Source organism: Nannobrachium achirus (genome assembly GCF_963921795.1).
Source record: "Nannobrachium achirus genome assembly, chromosome: 20".
Lineage (NCBI taxonomy): Eukaryota > Metazoa > Chordata > Actinopteri > Myctophiformes > Myctophidae > Nannobrachium > Nannobrachium achirus.
This window is the reverse complement of record NC_137827.1, coordinates 54,441,695-54,461,642: the sequence shown is the minus strand read 5'-3', so window position 1 is coordinate 54,461,642 and position 19,948 is coordinate 54,441,695. Positions and strand designations below refer to the sequence as shown.

General features: G+C 40.3%; 1 protein-coding gene across 1 annotated transcript in view; it reads left to right on the top strand.

Moving 5' to 3' along the window:
• The window catches only part of syne3 (spectrin repeat containing, nuclear envelope family member 3), a gene marked incomplete at both ends in the record, with an annotated part of 173,310 nt that overhangs the window by 136,495 nt on the left and 16,867 nt on the right, over positions 1-19,948 (top strand). The window contains one exon of the mRNA XM_080751149.1: positions 15,834-16,052. Coding sequence (XP_080607275.1) covers positions 15,834-16,052 — 219 coding nt within the window. The remainder of the gene's footprint in view (positions 1-15,833; positions 16,053-19,948) is intronic.

Sequence of the window (19,948 nt, the reverse complement as noted above, 5' to 3'; positions counted from 1 at the left end):
AAACATTAGTTTAATAAATAATAAAAAGTGACATAAATATACATAATTATGTAATAATTAAGGCGATGAAGTATGTGACAGGTGTAAATATGATAATTGCTGAGCGAATAGACAATAGATATTAGATTAATCGTCACCTTGACTGAGTCCACAGGAGAGGAAACTGCATAGCACTGAAACACAAGAGACAATATCGAGCTCTGCATAAATATTATTCCTAATTAACACCAACATTGACAGCTGACTCAAGTTCAATCAGAACAAATAAACAATAAATGAAAGAGGTATTTGGTTTAAAACACTTCTGGGGTCATTTCAACATCTACCAGGGCTTTTGTGTTACACCCCAGACAGTTGCTTGATTCAGTCACATACGTATCTAAATATATTTGATATCCCTTTAATCAGATCTTATCAATGGACCTGCACTTTAACTCATTGAGTGCCAATCCCGAACTAGTTCGGCTTTATTAGCGTATCGTAGAGTGCCGATCCCGAACAAGTTCGGCTTTTAAAAAAAATAAAATAAAATAAAAAAAATAAAAAAAAATTTTTTTTTGAAAAATTCTTTTTTTGAATTTTTTTGATTTTTTTTTTGGACCCCATCAAATCTGGTGAACATGATTTCAATCGCGATTTTGCATGTTCCACCCCCATACAACCCCATCTAACATACAGGGCAGCCATTTTTGTTTACATTACATGTAAAACATAATGGCGATTATCTCAAGAATGCCTGAACGGATTTCCAATCGGATTTTTTTGTTTGAAAGCTGTGAACAAACTGCACAAATCCACTCCAATGCAATCCAGGATTGCATTGGATTTTTTAGAGCTCATTCTTCTCTGTTTTTTTCCCATGCATGAGGTGTGCAAGGTTTAATCATGGCTAAGTTGACGAAAATAAGGCTTCTAAAATGCTTGGTAGCCAATAGCTAACTTCAAGCTAACTTCATCCTCTTCCTGTACATGCACAAAGGAAAGTGTTCAGGCAAGTAGGGCTTGGGCTTGGGCTCCAGGGCTTGGGCATGCATTACCAGCATATCTCTATTATTCTCTGGTCACTGGGCGCCCTCTAGTGGTGATAGGCTGGCACTCAATGAGTTAAGTTGTCTCTATAGATCAGATGCATCTACAAGCTCAAAACGCCTCGTGTTGCGAGGTGATGTGAGCTTGTAGTTCTGCTAGTTTCAATGTTTTGCATCATTCACATGTTATTTGACAATTTGGGCAATGTTTGACCAGGTTTTTATAGTATTACTAGCAGTAAATGTATTTTTTTTTTAGGTATCAAAAAAGTCCTTAAATTGTCACTTCTCTATCATCTTTTTAGCCTGCCACCGGTAATGAGCCTGTGATGACATATCCTATAAAAGCCATGTTCGTTCTGCATTTTTGTTTAGTCACCCTGATGACGCGTAGGTGCAGTTTTTTTTATTCATCATGCATTAGCCGAAAAACTATTAAAGGCCTTTTTTTTTTTTTTTTTTTTTAACTTTGTTTTTTTTATTTTTGTATATAGTAAACAGGTCAACTTGGGCAGCAGTGATACAGAAAATAAAAAATTACAATGCAACAATTTTTAAACACTCGTTATGTTACGGTTCATACAGTCCATGTGTGAGAGGTCTTATTCCATCACAACTTCGGTCCGTTATAAAGTCCTCATTCTGATCCTCCAGAAACTACAGATCTGGTGTTCCTGTTAACAGACTTTCCAACGTCACATTCCCCGTCCCAGCAACATGCTGGACAGGTCTCCAGATACAACGGTGGAATAGTAAAATAAAACAAAAAAGTTGGGTAGATATGAGATGTACAAGGGAATAAACTAAAAACATGACAGGGGTAGAAATATAACACACTCAGGTACACAGATTGTCTCACAGAATATCCAGAATATCCATTTTCATGTAAAGTATCCATTTAAGCCAGTATTTATAAAACTTCTCCAAGCACAGCCTTACAGAAAAAGTAAGTTTTTCCATTTCATAAATGCTTCGTACAATGGCTGTCCACTCTTCCCTTTTTGGTGGTTCTTTGTCTAACCATTTTCGGGTTATTGCCTTCTTACCGGCTACCAATAATATTTTGAGGAGGTATTTGTCTGCTGTGCTGAGATCGGTTGGTATATTACACAAGTAAATGTTGGTGAAGTTACATTCCGTCTCAAATCCCATTATTGTGTTGATATCGGATATGATCTCTTGCCAGTATGTTAGGATTATTGGGCAATCCCAGAATACGTGGAAGTGGTCAGCCATTGTATTATTACATTTCCTCCAACAGACCCCAGATTCCGGAGTACCATTCTGTACATATTTTCTTCTTGGAGTAATAAAGAATCTAATCATATTTTTCCATGAAAACTCTCTCCAAATGCCAGAGCTAGAGGTGGTGGACATTACATTACATATATTCAACCAATCGTCCTCCTCCAAAGTTATATCTGCCTCTTTTTCCCACTTAGTTTTGACATAAAGGGTGGAGTGATTCCCTGCCGTCTGTATACTCGAGTAGATTCTTGATATTAACTTTTTGGTGGTGTTGCCCTTGTAGGCATCAATGAGAATATTGATGAGATCTGATTCAACCTTCTCAGTTTTTATATTTTTGTCGTAATGATGTCTCATTTGAAAATATCTGTAACAATCTTGTTTTCCTAAGTTGTGTTTATCAATTAGATATTGAAAATCTTTCATACCTTTAGTAGATGAGATCGAGCTGTATGTTGTAATACCGTACCGGATCCACTGTTTGAATTTATAATCTAGCCGTGCTGGTGCGAAGTCTCTATCGTATGCCACCCACTTCAAAAGCCTTAACTCTCTTTCTATGTTTTGCCTTTTACATTCCTTAAACCAGATGTTTAGGGGGACCTTTGTCCAATCGCCTAGTTCTTTTGCATGCATTTTCATGAGGGTTTTATCAGCCAAAACGGCTTGAAGTGGGACATCCAGTTGATCTAATTCTATATCCTTCCACCTGGCCTCGTATTCGTCATTACACCAGCAGACTAGATATCTCAATTGAGCCGCCTTATAGTAGCCTTCCAAGCAGGGTAGAGATAAGCCCCCCTCATCTTTCGGTAGTTGTAGTGTTTTGAAACGTACCCTAGGTTTACAACCCCTCCAAATAAACCTGGAGATCATACGGTTCCAATTATCAAATTGTTTCTTTGGTATGTCTATAGGTAAAGATTGAAACAAGAATAGCAACCTTGGCAAGACATTCATTTTTATGGTTTCTACTCTGTCACACAAACCTAATACCAATGGAACCCATCTATCCAAGTCAGCTTGTATATCTTTTGTGATTGAGTCATAATTTTCTTGGTAAATATTAGACAGATTTTTAGGTATATTAATCCCCAAATATTTGATAACTTCCATATTCCATTTAAAGTCGTATTTCTTACGCACGCTCTTGTGTGGTGAGTAGTTAAAAGAGAGGACTTGTGTTTTGTCTATATTTAGTTTGTACCCAGAGTATGTACCATATGTTTCAAGACGTGACATGAGTCTTGGCAAACTAGTCTCTGGGTCAGAGAGTGTCACCAATACGTCATCCGCGAACAGGCATATCTTATGTTCTCTGCCATAAAGTGAAATTCCTGCTATGGATGTATCTTCCCTTATTGATTGCGCAAGGGCTTCTATGAATAGCGCAAATAGGGCGGGGCTTAAATTACAACCTTGGCGGCAACCTCTCTCCAGCTTGACTACACCGGATAAGCTGCCGTTTACTTTAATTCGGGCAGTTGGCTGATAGTATAGTGTCTTAAAACATGTTATAATCTTTTCGTCAAAGCCAAGGCGTTGCAATACCAGGTATAAGAATTCCCAACGACAGGCATCAAAGGCTTTTTCCGCGTCAAGGCTAATTGCTAATGACTTTTCATTGCTTTTGCTCATCTTGTCTAATAAGAACAGAGCACGTCTGATATTGTCCTGTGTCTGTCTATTTTTTATGAAACCACATTGGCACGGATCAATTAAAGTTGGAAGGATGTCTTCTAGTCGTCTTGCCATTACTGAGGCGAATAGTCTATAGTCTATATTCAAGACAGAGATAGGTCTATAGGAGCTACATTCCTTTCTGTCCTTGCCTGGTTTCGGGATCACCGATATTATAGCTTGTCTCCAAGAAACAGGTGTCTCTCCGCCCTGGAGAACGTGGTTAAAACATTCTTTTAGTAAAGGTGTCAGTGGTTCACTGAACTTTTTATACCATTCGGCCGGAAAGCCATCATCTCCAGACATTTTATTTGTTTTCAAGTTCGATATAGCTTCCTCAATCTCTGTTGTTGTAATGTCTTTTGTTAAAAGTTTGTTTTGTGATTCTCCTATTGATGGCAAGTCCAGGGAATCCAAAAAGTTTTGTACAAGTGCTGGTTCTGCTGCTTCAGGTTGGGTGTATAGCTTTGTATAGTATTTTTCAAAGGATTTATGTATTTCTTCAGTGGTGTAACTAAAGTTATTAGTATCAGGGTCCCTAATTTTAAAGATTGATCTTTCATTCTGTTGTTTCCGTAGTTTCCATGCCAACATTTTTTTGGCTCTAGGCCCATTTTCATAATATCTTTGTTTAATATATTTCAGTTTGACTTCCACCTTTTTGTCAAGTATTTCGTTTAGTTTTCGTTTTGTTGTGTTTATTTGTTCTGTTAATTGGTGGTTATTTGAGTTCACATGTTGTTCTAAACTTTCCAATTTATTTGTTAATTCGGTAATTCTCTGTCGTCGTAATTTTTTCTGTTTAGTTGACCACATTATTAACTTTCCCCTCCACACAGCTTTTCCTGCATCCCATAAAACACTTGGAGTTATTTCCTCTGTATTATTAAATTCTAGATAGTCACTTATTTCCTTCGTAACATATTCTTGACATTGTGGGTCGTTTAGGAGACTTGTATTAAGCCTCCAAACTGTGTTTTTAGGACGAACATCCAAATGAAGTCTCAGGTATACTCCTGCGTGGTCAGACACATCTTTAACCCCTATTTTACAGTCTATAATCCTATGCCTCTCCGTATTAAGCATAAAATAATAATCAAGCCTACTGTGGACACGGTGGGGGTGTGAAAAAAAACTGAATTGTTTTCCTGTTGGGTTAAGGTCCCTCCACACGTCAAACATTCCTGTCTCATTAACTCAGTTACTGCCAATTAAATATGCCTTCTTTGGGTTCTCCCTGCCAGCCCTCTCCATAGACTTCCATGTAATTTATAGTGCACAGATCATGCACGCCCATGCACAGATCATGCACCATGTTTGTGCAGGCTGTTCACAGCTTTCAAACAAAAAAAACAGATTGGAAATCCGTTCAGGCATTCTTGAGATAATAGCCATTATGTTTTACATGTTATGTAAGCAAAGATGGCTATCCTGTATGAAAGATGGGGTTGTATGGGGGTGGAACATGCAAAATCGCGATTAAAATCATGTTTACTAGATTTAATGGGGTCCAAACATTTTTTTTTGAAAAAAAAAATTTTGAAAAAAAAATTTTTTTTTTTTTTTTTTTCTAAGTAAAAGTCGATTTAAGTCGTCTGGCAGGGAAGTCCATAGTGAGAAAGTTGATCTAAAAGTCGTTTGGCACTGTATGAGTTAAGTAGCTTTTTGACATACAGTGATTCTGAGTTTAATTTCTTTTGTGGATTTGAGGAATCTCAAACCGTTAACTGAATATTCCAATCTCCTGCTACAATAAGTATGCCTGAGACCTCAGTAGTAATCAACCCAAATATCTTCTTAATTAGTAGCTTATCTGGGCCTGGCGGCCTATAAACATTAAGTAGTGTCACTTCCTTGGAATCAAGGGTCCCCTTTACCAGGACGTATCGTCCCTCTTTATCAACAATTTGAGTAGTGGGCTGAAATACCACCTTATTTGAAATAAGTATTGCAACACCCCTTGCATTTCCCTTATCGTAAGATGAGTAGAACGTATTTTTGAATCCCATTTTTTTCAGTTTTTCATGTTCACCTCGTGCCATATGCGTTTCCTGCCAAAAGATTATTTGTTGGTTTTCCCTTTTCATCTTGGCTATTAGTTTACCTCTCTTAATTGGGTTCTGTAGCCCGTTAACATTGAGTGTAATTATCCTATATTCCTGCTGTAGCATGTGTTCGCTATTGTAGTAAAAAATAAACTGAAAACATTTTCACTGTAATCCCAAGTAGACCTTAAGTTATATACATTAAACATAGTTAAAATGAAAAATAAACAATCAAAGATAGAGAATTCCAAAGTTGAGGATACTTCTTTAAATAGTACCTCGTGGAGAAAGGAAAACCTCGACACTAGGTGGAGCTCTTGTTTCCCAGACAGAGGGCCTGTAATATTTTAAACTCTCAGGGTCAATATCAACTCAAAAAGACAGTGATATTTGATCATCAGGTATAAACCTAAACTCTTCTAGTAGAACACGAATAATCCCAAATCCAACTGTCCCTTAAGGACACCTCAAAATGGCTCTGATATTTAATCATCAGGCTTAAATCTAAACCAAATAAAGCAAAAGTAACCCAAGTTCCTACTGTCCGTTAATGTCAAACCCAAAGGTTAATTTATGATGATAGTTATTCATAAGGTAGGCCCGTTAGTCTACTCTAGGTGATTTTTTTTTTTCACTCTGTGTTAATCTATTCTAGACCATCACCTCGAAAAGATATTGACCTTTAAGTAGGTACTATTCTAGACAGTCTTTGTAAATTGAGAAAAATTAGCTTGGAGTAATATTCAAAAAATAGTATTTAGCCTTTTAGCCTGATAGAGTAAAACAAAAACATCAAAAAATCCCCTAAAAATAAAAATGATCTGCCTTTAGGCCTGACGGAGACAGTAGTTGTAAAAAATAAAACATAAACAAACAAATAATATACATATATATATAAGAACATACAAAAACACCCATACCTACATATATGAGGATCCAAGTTATAATAGTGACTATTCATCAGCTAGGCCTAAGTCTAATGGATCCACTCGAAGTTACACTGATATTTAGTTACCGGGTATTAACCAAAACTATTACCTCCGAAAGACATTGATACCTATTCAGGTAATATTCCTAACCGTCTTTGTAAAGTAAAAGTTGAAAATTAAAGTAATAATACAAAAAATAATAACATGCCTGTTGGCCTGACGGAGAGAATAAAAAAATAAAATTAAAAATTAAAATAAAAGTGACCTGCCTTTTGGCCTTACGGCGACAACAACAAGAAAAATAAAATAAAAAATAAATATGCACATATATACATATAAAAATATACATATATACATACATATATTAAAGTCCAGAGTCTTACTATCCGTTTTTGTTGGTATTTATCAATGTTGTACTTTGTCCATTAGTGTGCAGTATGGATTGGTCTTACCAGATTGATGATCTTCATTGTCAGAAAGATATTCTTTAGTTAGCTTCTTGCGTGATGGTTTCTGTAGATGTCGGTGGGGGTTCTGGATTGCGGCGGAATTCCTGGAGCTTCTGTCGGGCTCTCTCCAGTCGTGCTCGACGGCCGCCGGAGTTTTTCTTCCCTACTTTCATCCAGGACATTTCCTTCATCCTCTCCAGGCGAGCCGCAACATCATCCGCTGCCGCGGGTGGCCGATCCTCGGCGGCGGCCGTGCCCCCGGCGGCGGCGGCGGTCTCCTCGTCGTTAGCGAGCCCTCTCCTCTTCAGGTCCAACCTCGCCTCCTCCACGCTGTTGTAGGTGACGCTGGGGCCGGTGGCTCGCCCAGCTCCTTCGTAAAACACACGTATTTTTGCTGGTGGGGGTGTATGGAAGGCAATTCCTTTCTTTTGAAGAGCCTGACGGATCGGAGCATAGGCCATTCTTTTCTTTTGTATTTCTTGCGGCCAGTCATTGTCAAAAAACACCCTTTTCCCGTTTAGAAGAACAGTTTTCTTCTTCCATGCCGTGGTACGCACCAATTCTTTTGTTCTCTCGTCCAGAAAGTTCATCACGATTGAACGTGGGTTAGCATCTGGTGGTGGTTTGGGGGCGAGGGATCGGTGACAACGCTGTATGCCGAGTTCCATGTCAAGAGCCAATTCTTTCTTAATGAAATTATTAATAAATTCCATCAGTTTGCTTGGTTCACAAACATCTTCTGGAACAGAATACAGTCTCAGATTGGCCCTTCTGGAATGTTGTTCGTAACTTATTAGCCTTGATTTTAGTTTCTCCTGCTCTTGTACAAGTATGCACAATACCTCCTTAGCTTCGGTGCTCCATTCCTCCATGTTCGAAACCCGTTGCTCGGCCTCCTCGACGTTCCTCGCCGTCTCCTTCAGGTCGGAGACTAATTTATTTAATTTAGAATTAACATCATCTCTGAGACCTGCCATGTCATTCTTCATCGAGGTTCTGAAGCTGTCCAGCTCTTGTTTCACGTCGGTCCTGATGGCTTTTATGTCGGCGTGTATTGCTAGCATGCTGGCTTGCAGGCTTTGCATGGGATCCCCCCCAGCCTCCATGTTGTCGTTGCGTTTTCTTCCTGTCGTCTGTTTGTCTACATTTTCCAGTCTTTGAGTTGATTTGCTCCTACTCGCACGTTCATCCCCTGACATTTTCACGTTTAAACTTCAAAAAATGCGCAATTTGAGGGGATAAAATAGGCCTTGTCTGGGAGCTCTCCTTCTACACAACCGCTCCCTCTGGCGCCATACCCGGAACCTCCTATTAAAGGCCTTTTAACTTCTTTCCACAAGAGTGCCTGGGTATCCTGTCACCTAGTTGTACCATAGACCACCTTGTTGGAGACTTTTACACCAGCCAAACAGATGCGCTCCTCCCTCTCTTTTTTTTTCCGCAAATGTTTCTCTTTATGTTATGCTGCTTCCTCGACAGCAGCAGCACCACTTGCACAACCCCGGCTATATATCCTTTCTAGTATATGTGTGTCGACTGTGTTTTGAAGAAAATGTTGAAATCCTTTCTACCCCTTAGCTTGAGAACCACTGCTGTATATAGTAGTTGCATTATCTATACAGTAGGCAAGTTATTGTTTTATTTATTTAAATTTTTTATGTTTTTATTGTTGAAATTATAAATCTACAGCAAGGTCAAAACGTTGGTAAAGATCCTAAAAAAAGAATACAATTTAAATTCCTCTGACATATTGTAATATATTCAAACTAGCTTAACCTTAGTTTAAACAGCCTAAACAAAAATGTTAGGTAAAGCCACATATTATTTAACAGAAATGGTTCAAATACTAGTTCAATAAACCTGCTAGTAAGAATAGTGATACAATAGACCTCCCAGTAATAATAGTGATATAGTAGACCTAGTAATAATATAAATATACTCACAGAGAACAACGCAGTGAAGTGTGAGCCCCATCATGATGAGCGGCTCTGAATAACGTTATACTTCCTGTTCACTGTGAACTAATAGAGAGAGAGAGATAGAGAGAGAGAGAGAGAGAGAGAGAAGTTGATGTAACAACTAACTTGCTCTTTTTTAGCTCATTCCTTGCAGGTTCAAAGACATTTTGTCCTATTAGATGTATACGTCAGTATCTTGCATTAAAATGTAATATTCTATGATGATTAGACTAGACTCTCCATGCTCATTTGTGAATTGATTGTGTAATTGGAATTAATTGGCACAGCAACTAACTTGGGTGATGCTATTATAATAGGCCTGAATGTGAAAATGGTGACATTTCTCCCTCTGCCTTTCACTGCAATCGGATGCTGCATTCATGATTTGAGGCATTTTGTTCAGCATTGTGTTACGCAAAAATCGGCACTATTACAGGCCAATGTGAAAATGTTTGTAATTGCCAGCCTGACAGCATGTCGCAAGTTCTAATCCCGTTCCCAACGACCTTTTGCCGTGTGTCACTCCCCATCTCTCTGCTGTCCTATCAACAAAGGCATAAAAGCCTGGAAATAATTATATATAAAAAAATAAAATAAGAACAAAGCCAGCAGCTTATTGTGCGGTCCTTTTCATCATCTGAAAGATGACTCATCATTTGCAAGAACTAGAGTGTCACAACTTAAAGGGGAAGTGGTTTTGTGCAGGACTTGGTCTTGGTTTCCTGCATCTCTACATGTTTATATTACAGTAAACACGTACAATAGAAACAAGTGTATTAGACAAAGCGATGAGGTGAAATGATCACTTCTAGGATGTAGACAAACATATTATGATAACGTTGTAGGATTGGTGGATTGAAGTGTATTGTATCCATGTATCCAACCTTTTTGTTTTAGATTTTTCACCAGGTTGTCAAACCTGATTCTATACATAGACCGATTTCTAGTCACCAAAGTGCGCCCTCGAAATTGCCCACCATGGCTACCGGAGGCGCGTTCACGTATTTGTTTGAATTGGCCAGTGCGCTCGGGGGGGGGGGGGGGGGGGGGGGCAGTGGTGTATATTAGGCATCCTTTTTCGCTAGTCAATCCTGGTGCCTAATCATCAGCGCGTCATCAGCAAGAACAAGGGTTTCCGAATGGAAACGAATGGAGCCAAAAGGTGGTCATTGCTCTCTTCAGCGCTGTATTTTGTTACCTTCCTAAACGCTCTAAAACTTTCTTTTTTTGTGGAACGGAATTTACCGTACTTTTAAAGTGATCCCTGACTAGTAAGCCATGTAGGCCTTAATATGTTATAATAACCCTCTTTAACCAAAATATACCATTTAAAACACTTACAATATATTCCTTTGAGAGAAAAAAAGTTATATTTTCAACCCATGGGGGGAGCCATTGCACTGTTCGTCGCATGCAGTGATGACGTAGAAGATGCATTTTGGGTGGACGGGCCCATTTAAAATGGCGGTGCAAACAAGTTTTAGATGTTGAATTAAACACTTTACAGGCACGGCAAAACATCCTACTTGATATGAACAGAACAGAAAAGCACCACACTACTAACTACAGTTAATCTGAGCTTCAAGACAATGTTTTAAATATTGTAAAGAGAACGTTGTTTTGACGTTCCATATTAACCCTATGGGCCCGACCAGCCAAAAAGCGTATTCTACGTCATCACTGCATGCGACGAACAGTGCAATGGCTCCCCCCATGGGTTGAAAATATAACTTTTTTTCTCTCAAAGGAATATATTGTGTTTTAAAAGGTATATTTTGGTTAAAGAGGGTTATTATAACATATTAAAAACACTTTCTAAGCCCCGCCAGAAACCCCTGAACAGAGGTACTGCCGTGGAATCTGCTATTTATTTATAAACATAATTTAAAAAAGCAAAGCACGAAATCATAACAACACGCTCAGATCACTCCGCGCAAGCCAGCAAACCATGCATGAAAGAGTTTTTTTGGTTGTCCAACCTTTTTTCATGGTGCTGTAGGCAGTTCTTCTCCGGTCATTAACATGGAGCGATACGGGGGAAACAGCGGTAATGAACAGCACCCGAAAATACAATCCGTCTTCTGTGCACGCACATCAATCTAATCCAATGCAATCCACTCATTCCGAAGCTTTGATTTCGTCTGTCGTCTGATCGAAAATGATGAGGAGACGCGCTCGCCAAGTGGCAGCTTACACAATACAAAGGCACGGAATGGCCGTCTGTGGACACCAGTTGCTCCCTAGCAGATGACGTCATCACTCTCCGACGCGATCCCGTCGCAGGAGCTCTCTTAAAGAGACAGAGCACGACCGGCGACTGTATTTTTAAAAAAAAATTAATTAATTTCATAAATTACGGGAAAGTACGGGAAAGTTCGAGCGGCGCACTGGGTGGTCCGGACAAGTATGGGCAAGTACGGCCCGGCTTAGAAAGGGTTAAGGCCTACATGGCTTACTAGTCAGGGATCACTTTAAGATATTTTAGGAAAGTATTTAGTTGTTTAAATGCCATATGTGTGGTACATTTTTGACTTTGATAGTCCTCCTGTTCCGAGGTCCCACGGTATGTATTCTTATCCCGGCACGATATCCACCGGTGCTATGAATTCTCTGTCAACGCTGTGGCATATTTTTTTAAATAGGCTCTGTCATGATTGAAACGGTGTGTGTGAGACTTTAGTATATATCCTAATAATATATACGTAGACATTGTTTGAGCTTTGTAGCTATAATAACCTGTACGTTGGTGTAATGTATTATTCTTTGTTATGCTAACGTGCAACCTGATTATATAATTACTTTTCTCATTTCTAGTTTCCTAGCTGTCAGTGCAGTGGTAAAGCAGCAGTATGTAGTTAGAGCTGGTGTAGGAGACATTTTACACTATGTTAAATAACTCTAGAATGATGAATGAACAAAGAACATCTGAACAGTAGTTAAAGTTGTGTTATAATTATTAAGTATATGAATATGAATTTTCAGGAAAAAAAACATATTCCAATAGATCCAATGTATTCATTCACAAGCTCTTCAAGTGGTTCAATATTCATAAAAGTCACACTTAAAGCTATACTGTGTAAGTTGCTCAACTAGTGGCCAGTAGCGGTAGAGCAAACCGCGGTCGCGTCTGCTTTTTTCGGCCGTTTTTCGCCACGGACCGGGCCTTCAGATCACCGCGTCCGCCTCGCCTCGCCGAGACGCATCTATCGAGGTCTCTCGTGTCCCTCTACGAGCAGCGGTTGGGGAGTTACATGCTAGACTCCTAGACCATTGTAAACACTGCAGTGTACTTCCTGAAGAGCCCGGCAGTGTATGATCTGCGCTGTGATTGGCCGGTAGTGTATCATGTGTGTATGATCCGCAATGTGATTGGCCAACGTATACACAACGTATACGGATGATGCAGATGACGTCATTTTGCCGGGAAATCCTGCCCCTGTCAAGGCTAAGTAGAAAATATATAAAGAAAAGGCTTTTGGGGCTGAAATTAACGGAGTGGGGGTTCTAAAACTTTAGCGATTTAATAGTTAGGACAATTTTAAGATATGTTTTATAAAAAAAGTTACATAGTATGACTTTAAACAATTCCATTTCCACTTTCAATTTATTTTCAAAAAATTGCTGACCTACAAGCTCAAAATATGTTGCATTGCGACACACAAACAACTATTATGGAGATTAAGTTTTGAAGGTCTGCTGTGGAGAGAACAGGTGACAAAGGTGTGAATGCCTAAACATTGGGATGACTTATAGATATCTTGTGTCTGTGTGCAGTGAGTGTGATCACTGACCACAGGACCACATCTAGACTGTATGGTCCCCTTGGTAGTCTCGCGTAGCCAGACAACTATTCCACAATCTCCGAATGCCATAAAGAGTCTGGAAATACACCTGAGTAACGGATTCCAGGCATAGGACTCGATGACACGAAAGACACCGACTATCAGCAATAACAGCCTATAGAAGTATCTTAAGTTATCCTACAGCATTGGACATTCTCTTCGAAAGAACATATATCCAATTTTCAACCATATCTTCATATAACTGCTCTTCACTAATGCTCATCATAATTATGACACCATCTCTGTCATGTGAAGAAGAGGGCACTTAGCCTGGTTAATAAACCAGACCGCACAACACCACCCCGTGGTGTAGTGTGGTCTGGAGCCTCACAATTGAGAATCCATTTCCACCAGCCACCAGAAAGGGTTAACCAATCAGGGCTGTAGGCTGTGTGGACACAAAAACATTCCCCCCTCCCCCTCCCCTCTATGACACACTTCAAACAGGTAGTTGTCTTTGAAGTTTCATTGATTAGAGGGAACACTAACGAGGTCTTGACACTTGTATGGCCCAATCAATTACCTTATTGTACAACCCCTTTGAAGTTCAAAAGGAGCAATTAAGAGCTCACCAGGCTTTCAGAAATGGAATCTCTCCCTGCAACCCCAGACTCTCTTCCCAAAACAAAGTTTGTGATAGAGGCTGGCACTGCCAGGCTAGAGGGCACTAGGATACAGAAATCGAGCATACTGAAGCTAAAAAAAAAGTTGGGATATCTTACATGAGAGCCAAAGCTGACAGCGTGGCTTGACAAATATGTAACAATTAGTCGTGGTTAGGAATCATCTCGTCAGAGCAACAACATAAACACGGCTGACACATGCAGTCAACGTGTCAAGACAGACAGGTCTGAACTGGCATGAAGTAATTTCGTCTTCAGAGTTCCAAGCTGGATCAACAGGCCGGGATTACGCGATCTGTAGTCGTTGGCTCACCGGACGAACACTGTACACATTGCAGTGTCAGGGACACAGCCGGAGGATTAAGAGTTATTTCCTTAGGGATTTCTCTATCATTATGGCGGAGACGGCGGCTGTTAACAGGAACTCTTGTTTTGATACAACTTTAGTTTTGCTTGGTTAAATCCTTTCAACCGCGTTGCCTATGCCCTCAGGTATGAAGCTGACACTGATTGATTGAGTGCGCGCTCGACTGTCTTAGGTGGATGTTGAATATGGCTTCAGTCTTGTGTGTGTAAACCACATTATCCACATGAACGCCTGTGTTGTAAAAACTACTAACGTGTTTTACTTATAGAAAATATAGAAAATAAAAGATGAGTCCTAAAAGGTTTTCATTTTACTGCTTTCTATCATTTTAGCGATTTTAATGATTTTGATTTCAGTAGGTGGAAGCATGCATACAAGTGGCTAAATTATGTAGTTTTAGACACTATAAGCCCATTCCCAAGATGCACCGCAATCTTTCATCGTCAGATGTGACTTATGGGGGCTGGTAGTGTTACTGTAAATAGTATTACAGAAATGACGGCTTATTGTGTCTAAAAAGACATTTACACGGTAGCTACTTGTATGCATGTAATTTGCTGTAAATTAGTTGACTTCATTTAATTGACCAGATTTAAAAAAGATATTTGATTTTAAAATAGAAATCCTCTCTTCTCACACTTCTACCAGTGTGCCAGTGATCACCCTCCCCTGTGTCAATGTTGGCACCTGTGCCTAAGGTTGCCTACCCCTGCTCTATAGCATTCAGAGTTGTCTGGGGTCGCCGTCTGGGGTCGCCGCGGACCCCAGAGGGGCCGCAACACAGTGACCGCTTTCACCTCGCCGATACGCATCTTTAGAGGGGTCTCGCGTCCCTCTGCGACCAGGCATTGGGGAGTAACAGGCAAGACTCCAACACCAGCGTAAACACTGTTTCTGAGGCAAGCTACTTCCTGAAGAGACGGCAAGGCGCGCTGTGATTGGCCGGTAGTGTATGATCCGCGCTGTGATTGGCCAAAGTATATACCACATATACGGATAGATGCAGATGACGTAATTTTGCCGCGAAATGCAACCCCCCTCACAGCTCATAGAAAACATATAAAGAGAAGGCTTTAGGGGCTGAAATTAACGGAGTGGGTGTTCTAAAACTTTAGCGATTTAATAGTTAGGACAATTTTAACCCATTTAGGCCTAGGATTATTGACTGCTTTAACTACTGAAAAATAGCAGATATACAAGCTCACAGCGCGGCACCGAGTGCCGCGCTGCGAGCTTGTAGATCTGCTATTTTTGAAAAATCGTGAAAATGTGTGCAAATTTTTCAATATATATTTTTCAAAGCAGACTTTTGTAACTCAAATCTCTGCTTCTGGGGGGTCCCTGGAAAAGCATATTTTGAGATGGGGGTAATTTTTTTGGGGGTCCTTGACATGAAAAAGTTTGAGAACAGCATGATTTAGAAGAAGGATTTGGAAGTCGGGTCAAAGATCGTCAAAGACTTGCACTCATTTTCACGATTTTTCAAAAATAGCAGATCTACAAGCTCGCAGCGCGGCACTCGGTGCCGCGCTGTGAGCTTGTATATCTGCTATTTTTCTAAAGTTAGAGCATAAAATAATGGTTACAGTGGTTAAAATCTAACGCGACGCGTGCGCGTTCCCGGTATTTGAGAGTTATTTATTATTGTTTTTCCCCTGTGTCAGGCTCTGAGAGCGGGCGTAGGCTGGGGTCAGGAGCAGTTCCAGTTCTTGCTCCAGGGGAGCGCGGAGGCGGCGGCGGCCGAGTCGGGAGGCGGCAGCGGCAGGGGGGTGACGGCGGGCGCCGCGGAGAACGACGGGCTGGAAGAGCTGCGCTACCGCTGGATGCTCTACAAGGCCAAGCTGAAAGACGTGGGAGACCTGAGGGTCCGCCTCAATGTCAAGGTGAGGAGTGGGGGGATAAGAGTACTCTTATTTTTATTTTTTACTTGTGGAAAAGTATCTATCTGCTGTATGTATAAATATTCTGATCTGTAACAAGTAAAAAAGTCCGGAATTTAAAAATGTACTTGTTTAAAAGTACACACGTATTGGCATCAAAATGTACTTAGAGTACCAAAAGTAGAAAGTGCTCATTATGCATGATGTGCTATTTCAAAGTATATATATATATATATATATATATATATATATATATGTCACGGTTAGATAGAGAAACAGTTAGATCGAGAAACGGAGCGCTCGTCGTGCGGCGCGGAGCGGAACAAGCGGTCGCTTTGAGCCACAACAACGTAGCGTCGGCAGGAATGATAGCGCCTCACCCCACGGAGGTTAGGGTTAGGGTTAGGGTTAGGGTTTTTAGGCATAGTTTTACTGAGGTTAAGGTTAGGGTTAGGGTTAGAGTAAGGCATAGTAAGCTAATGGCTAAACACTGCCGAGCTAGGCTAGTAAATAAACGAAAGAGAGTCGCAAACGAGGGACGTCAGCGCCTACACTAGTGAATGGCTGTTGTCGCCATCTGGTGGTGATTGGTGTTTGGTGAACGACAAAACAAGCGCTCTTACCACGATCTGACTGAGTTACCCAAACTGACTGTAACATATATATATATATATATATATATATACAGTATATATATATATGTCACGGTTTGTTAGAGAAACAGTACGGTCGAGAAACGGAGCACTCGCCGTGCAGCACGGGGCGGAACAAGCGGTCGCCCACAACAACGTCCTGCTGGCGGAGCCGCTCGATTGTCCACGACATTGCAAGCGGCGCGAAGGCCAGCGGACCTTGCCATCTGGTGGTGATTAGTGTGTGGTGAACGACAAAACAAGCGCTCTTACTCTTACCGTCCTGAGTTACCTAAACATACTGTAACATATATATATTGAACATAGAAAATGGAAACCTCATTGTGTCCAAAACTGTTACTTTTCAGGATTGAAGTTCAAAAAACGGTAGCAGATCGACGAGCTCTTTTCACCATTTATGCACACATTGGCAAGCAAAACAACTGGAAAAAACAAAAAGTTAAGAGGTGTCTTCCCAACAGCAAGGTTATAAGTGTCTGGATGGTAGTACCACCGCAGGCAGGGTGACTGACCTGCCTCCTAAACGTTGCGGAGGCGGCGTGTACGCAGGAGTGATCAGCAGCAGCTAAATAGACTTGATTTGAAGAACTCCCACTCTCACTCCCAATCTTCAGCCAAACACTTGACCTCTTCAGACTCCCCCTCAGCCCCTTAGCACTTCCCTGTCCCTTCCTGATGCTAGATTAGATAACTATGCAGATATATCTTTGGTTGCTTGTTGTCATGCGGTGGTGTAAAGCAGTGGTTCTCAACCTGTGGGTCTGGTCGGGTCCCCAAATTATTTTGAGGGGTCCCCAGATGATTAACTTAATGTGCAACATTGTTTTCTCACTCAACATTAAACAAACCAACATAAAGTTTTAAGTGTATATATAGAGGGTTTATGCACATTTCTAAAGTGACAATTTAAGGACTTTTTAATACTTCTAAAATGACATATTAAACATTGGTCAAATTGTCAAATATTAGAGGAAGAACTTGTGAAAATGGCTGATCTACATGCTCACAACGTCTCGCAACGTGAGGTGTTGTGAGCATGTAGATCTGCTAATCTCACAATAGAACCGTGTCATACAAAATGCTATGCCTCAACTCTTAGTGCTCGTCAGGGTGGGGGGTCCCCAGTTAAAATATGATTATTTTGGGGACCACTGGTGTAAAGTAACTGAGTACATTTATTCAAGTACTGTATTTAAGTAGCCTTCAGTTTTGAGGTATTCTTTTTTTTCCCAGAATCAAATATTGTACTCCATTACAATTGTTTGAAAACTTAAATAATGCTTACTTTGCAGATGTTTTGTTTAAACATACATTAACCACTTCAGCCCTATACACATTTAGGCCATTTGGAAATAGCAGATCTACAAGATCATGCTAGTTTCCTTCCCGGGGAAACCTCAATTTTGAGTTAATACGTTTGGCAACCACTGGTGTACTGTAGTGTAAACCATTGCTTCATGCATTGTTCTCAATTCACCACAAGGTGGCAGTGTGACATCATTGTTAATGCTGCTGGCTTGTTCACACATAACAGGTTGTTTCTGAGTTCAGAGAGAGAGAGAGAGAGAGAGAGAGAGAGAGAGCTACTAAGTGAGGGGTTTGTGTGGACTGAATAATTATCAGTCTTCCTGCTGAACAGCATGTACTAAAATAGAAGAACTTTGCATATCACTGACTGGGGTGTGTGTTTGTTTGTTTGTTCCGCAGGGTGCTGCCACTAAGGAGGGACACACGAAGGCACGGAAGGCACAGCACGCACAGCACACACAAAAGGTACATATATATAAACTTTATTACAGGCCCTCAAAACAATACATTACAAAGATAATAATACAAAAATATAGTACATTCACGAGCCCCTCCGGAGCTAAAAGAGGCACTTATGCCAGCGTCCTCTAATGGTAGACGTGTACCTGACAGAGCTACATCCAGGGATCCAGTCTGCACATGAACTTGTAGGTCAGGTTCCTCAACAGAGCCTGAAGGTGGTGAGACCCAAAGTAACAAAGAGCTCACTGGCCCCTGTGCTCCTGGGTTTCTTTAACAGAATTCGAAGGCAGTCATTGTAGGCTACTATTTCAGCTTCCGTAAGCTCTCTTTCTTATACTTCACCCACAGAGGGGCTGTATATAGAGGGGTGCAGTAAGCTCTAAACAGGTTAACCTTAACACATTCACCGTCTTTTAAGAATACCTTCGTACTCCCATTTGCCATTCTTCTCCATAGACTTCCATGTAATTCATAGTGCACGGATCATGCACACCCATGCCTAGATAATGCACCACGTGTGTCCACATTGCTCACAGCTTTCAAACAAAAAAATCCGAATGGAAATCCGTTCAGGCATTCATGAGATGGCAGCCATTATGTTTTTCTAAAATGTAAACAAAGATGGCTGCCATGTTTGAAAGATGGGGTTGCTATGGGGCTTAAACATGCAATTTCGCGATTGCTATCATGCCTACTACATTTTGTAGGGTAAACATTTTTTTTTTGACTATCGGGCCTGGCATGGAATGAGTTAACATCAGTAGTACAATGGTGAAATGTACAAACCAACATATTTGCCTGTACATAGAGCATTCTCCTCTGTCTAGACATCCTCTAGGGTGTCCGTAATAATGTGCCCAAGATATTTTGTATTTTTTGACACACACACATTGTTTGACCAGACAGGTAAAAGACAGGAAACTTGAGTTCTAAGTCATCCTTAGTTCTACAGATCAGGACCACGCTCTTCTTAGCATTATACTTAATATCCAAGTCGATACCATAATTAGTACAGATATTGAGCAACTGTTGGAACCCACTACTACTAGGGGAAACATATAACACTATTGCACTCAATGTGACAGAGCACTGTTTACCCAAACAGTGGTTTCGCCAACCAATTGATATTGGTCACGTAAAAATCCAATTTTCTTTTCCTACAAAAAATAAGATATATATTGGAAAAGATGGAAAATCTATTTTTAGAAATAAAAATATTGAAGAATTGTATAAATGTTCAAACAAATAAACAAACTTCATTTATTCCATAAATAAAATATAATAATAATTAAAGGTAGGGTATATGATTTCACTTAAAGGTGGCCTGTCACCTAAAGGGTTACTGTCACTTTAAGAATCATCTTAAACAAGTTAATATTTTTATGTCATTGTGGGGATTCACAATTATAAGCCAATCAAATTAATTGTCTGTATAGCCTGACTGTATGACTACTTACTGTACTGGTCAGCTGTTGT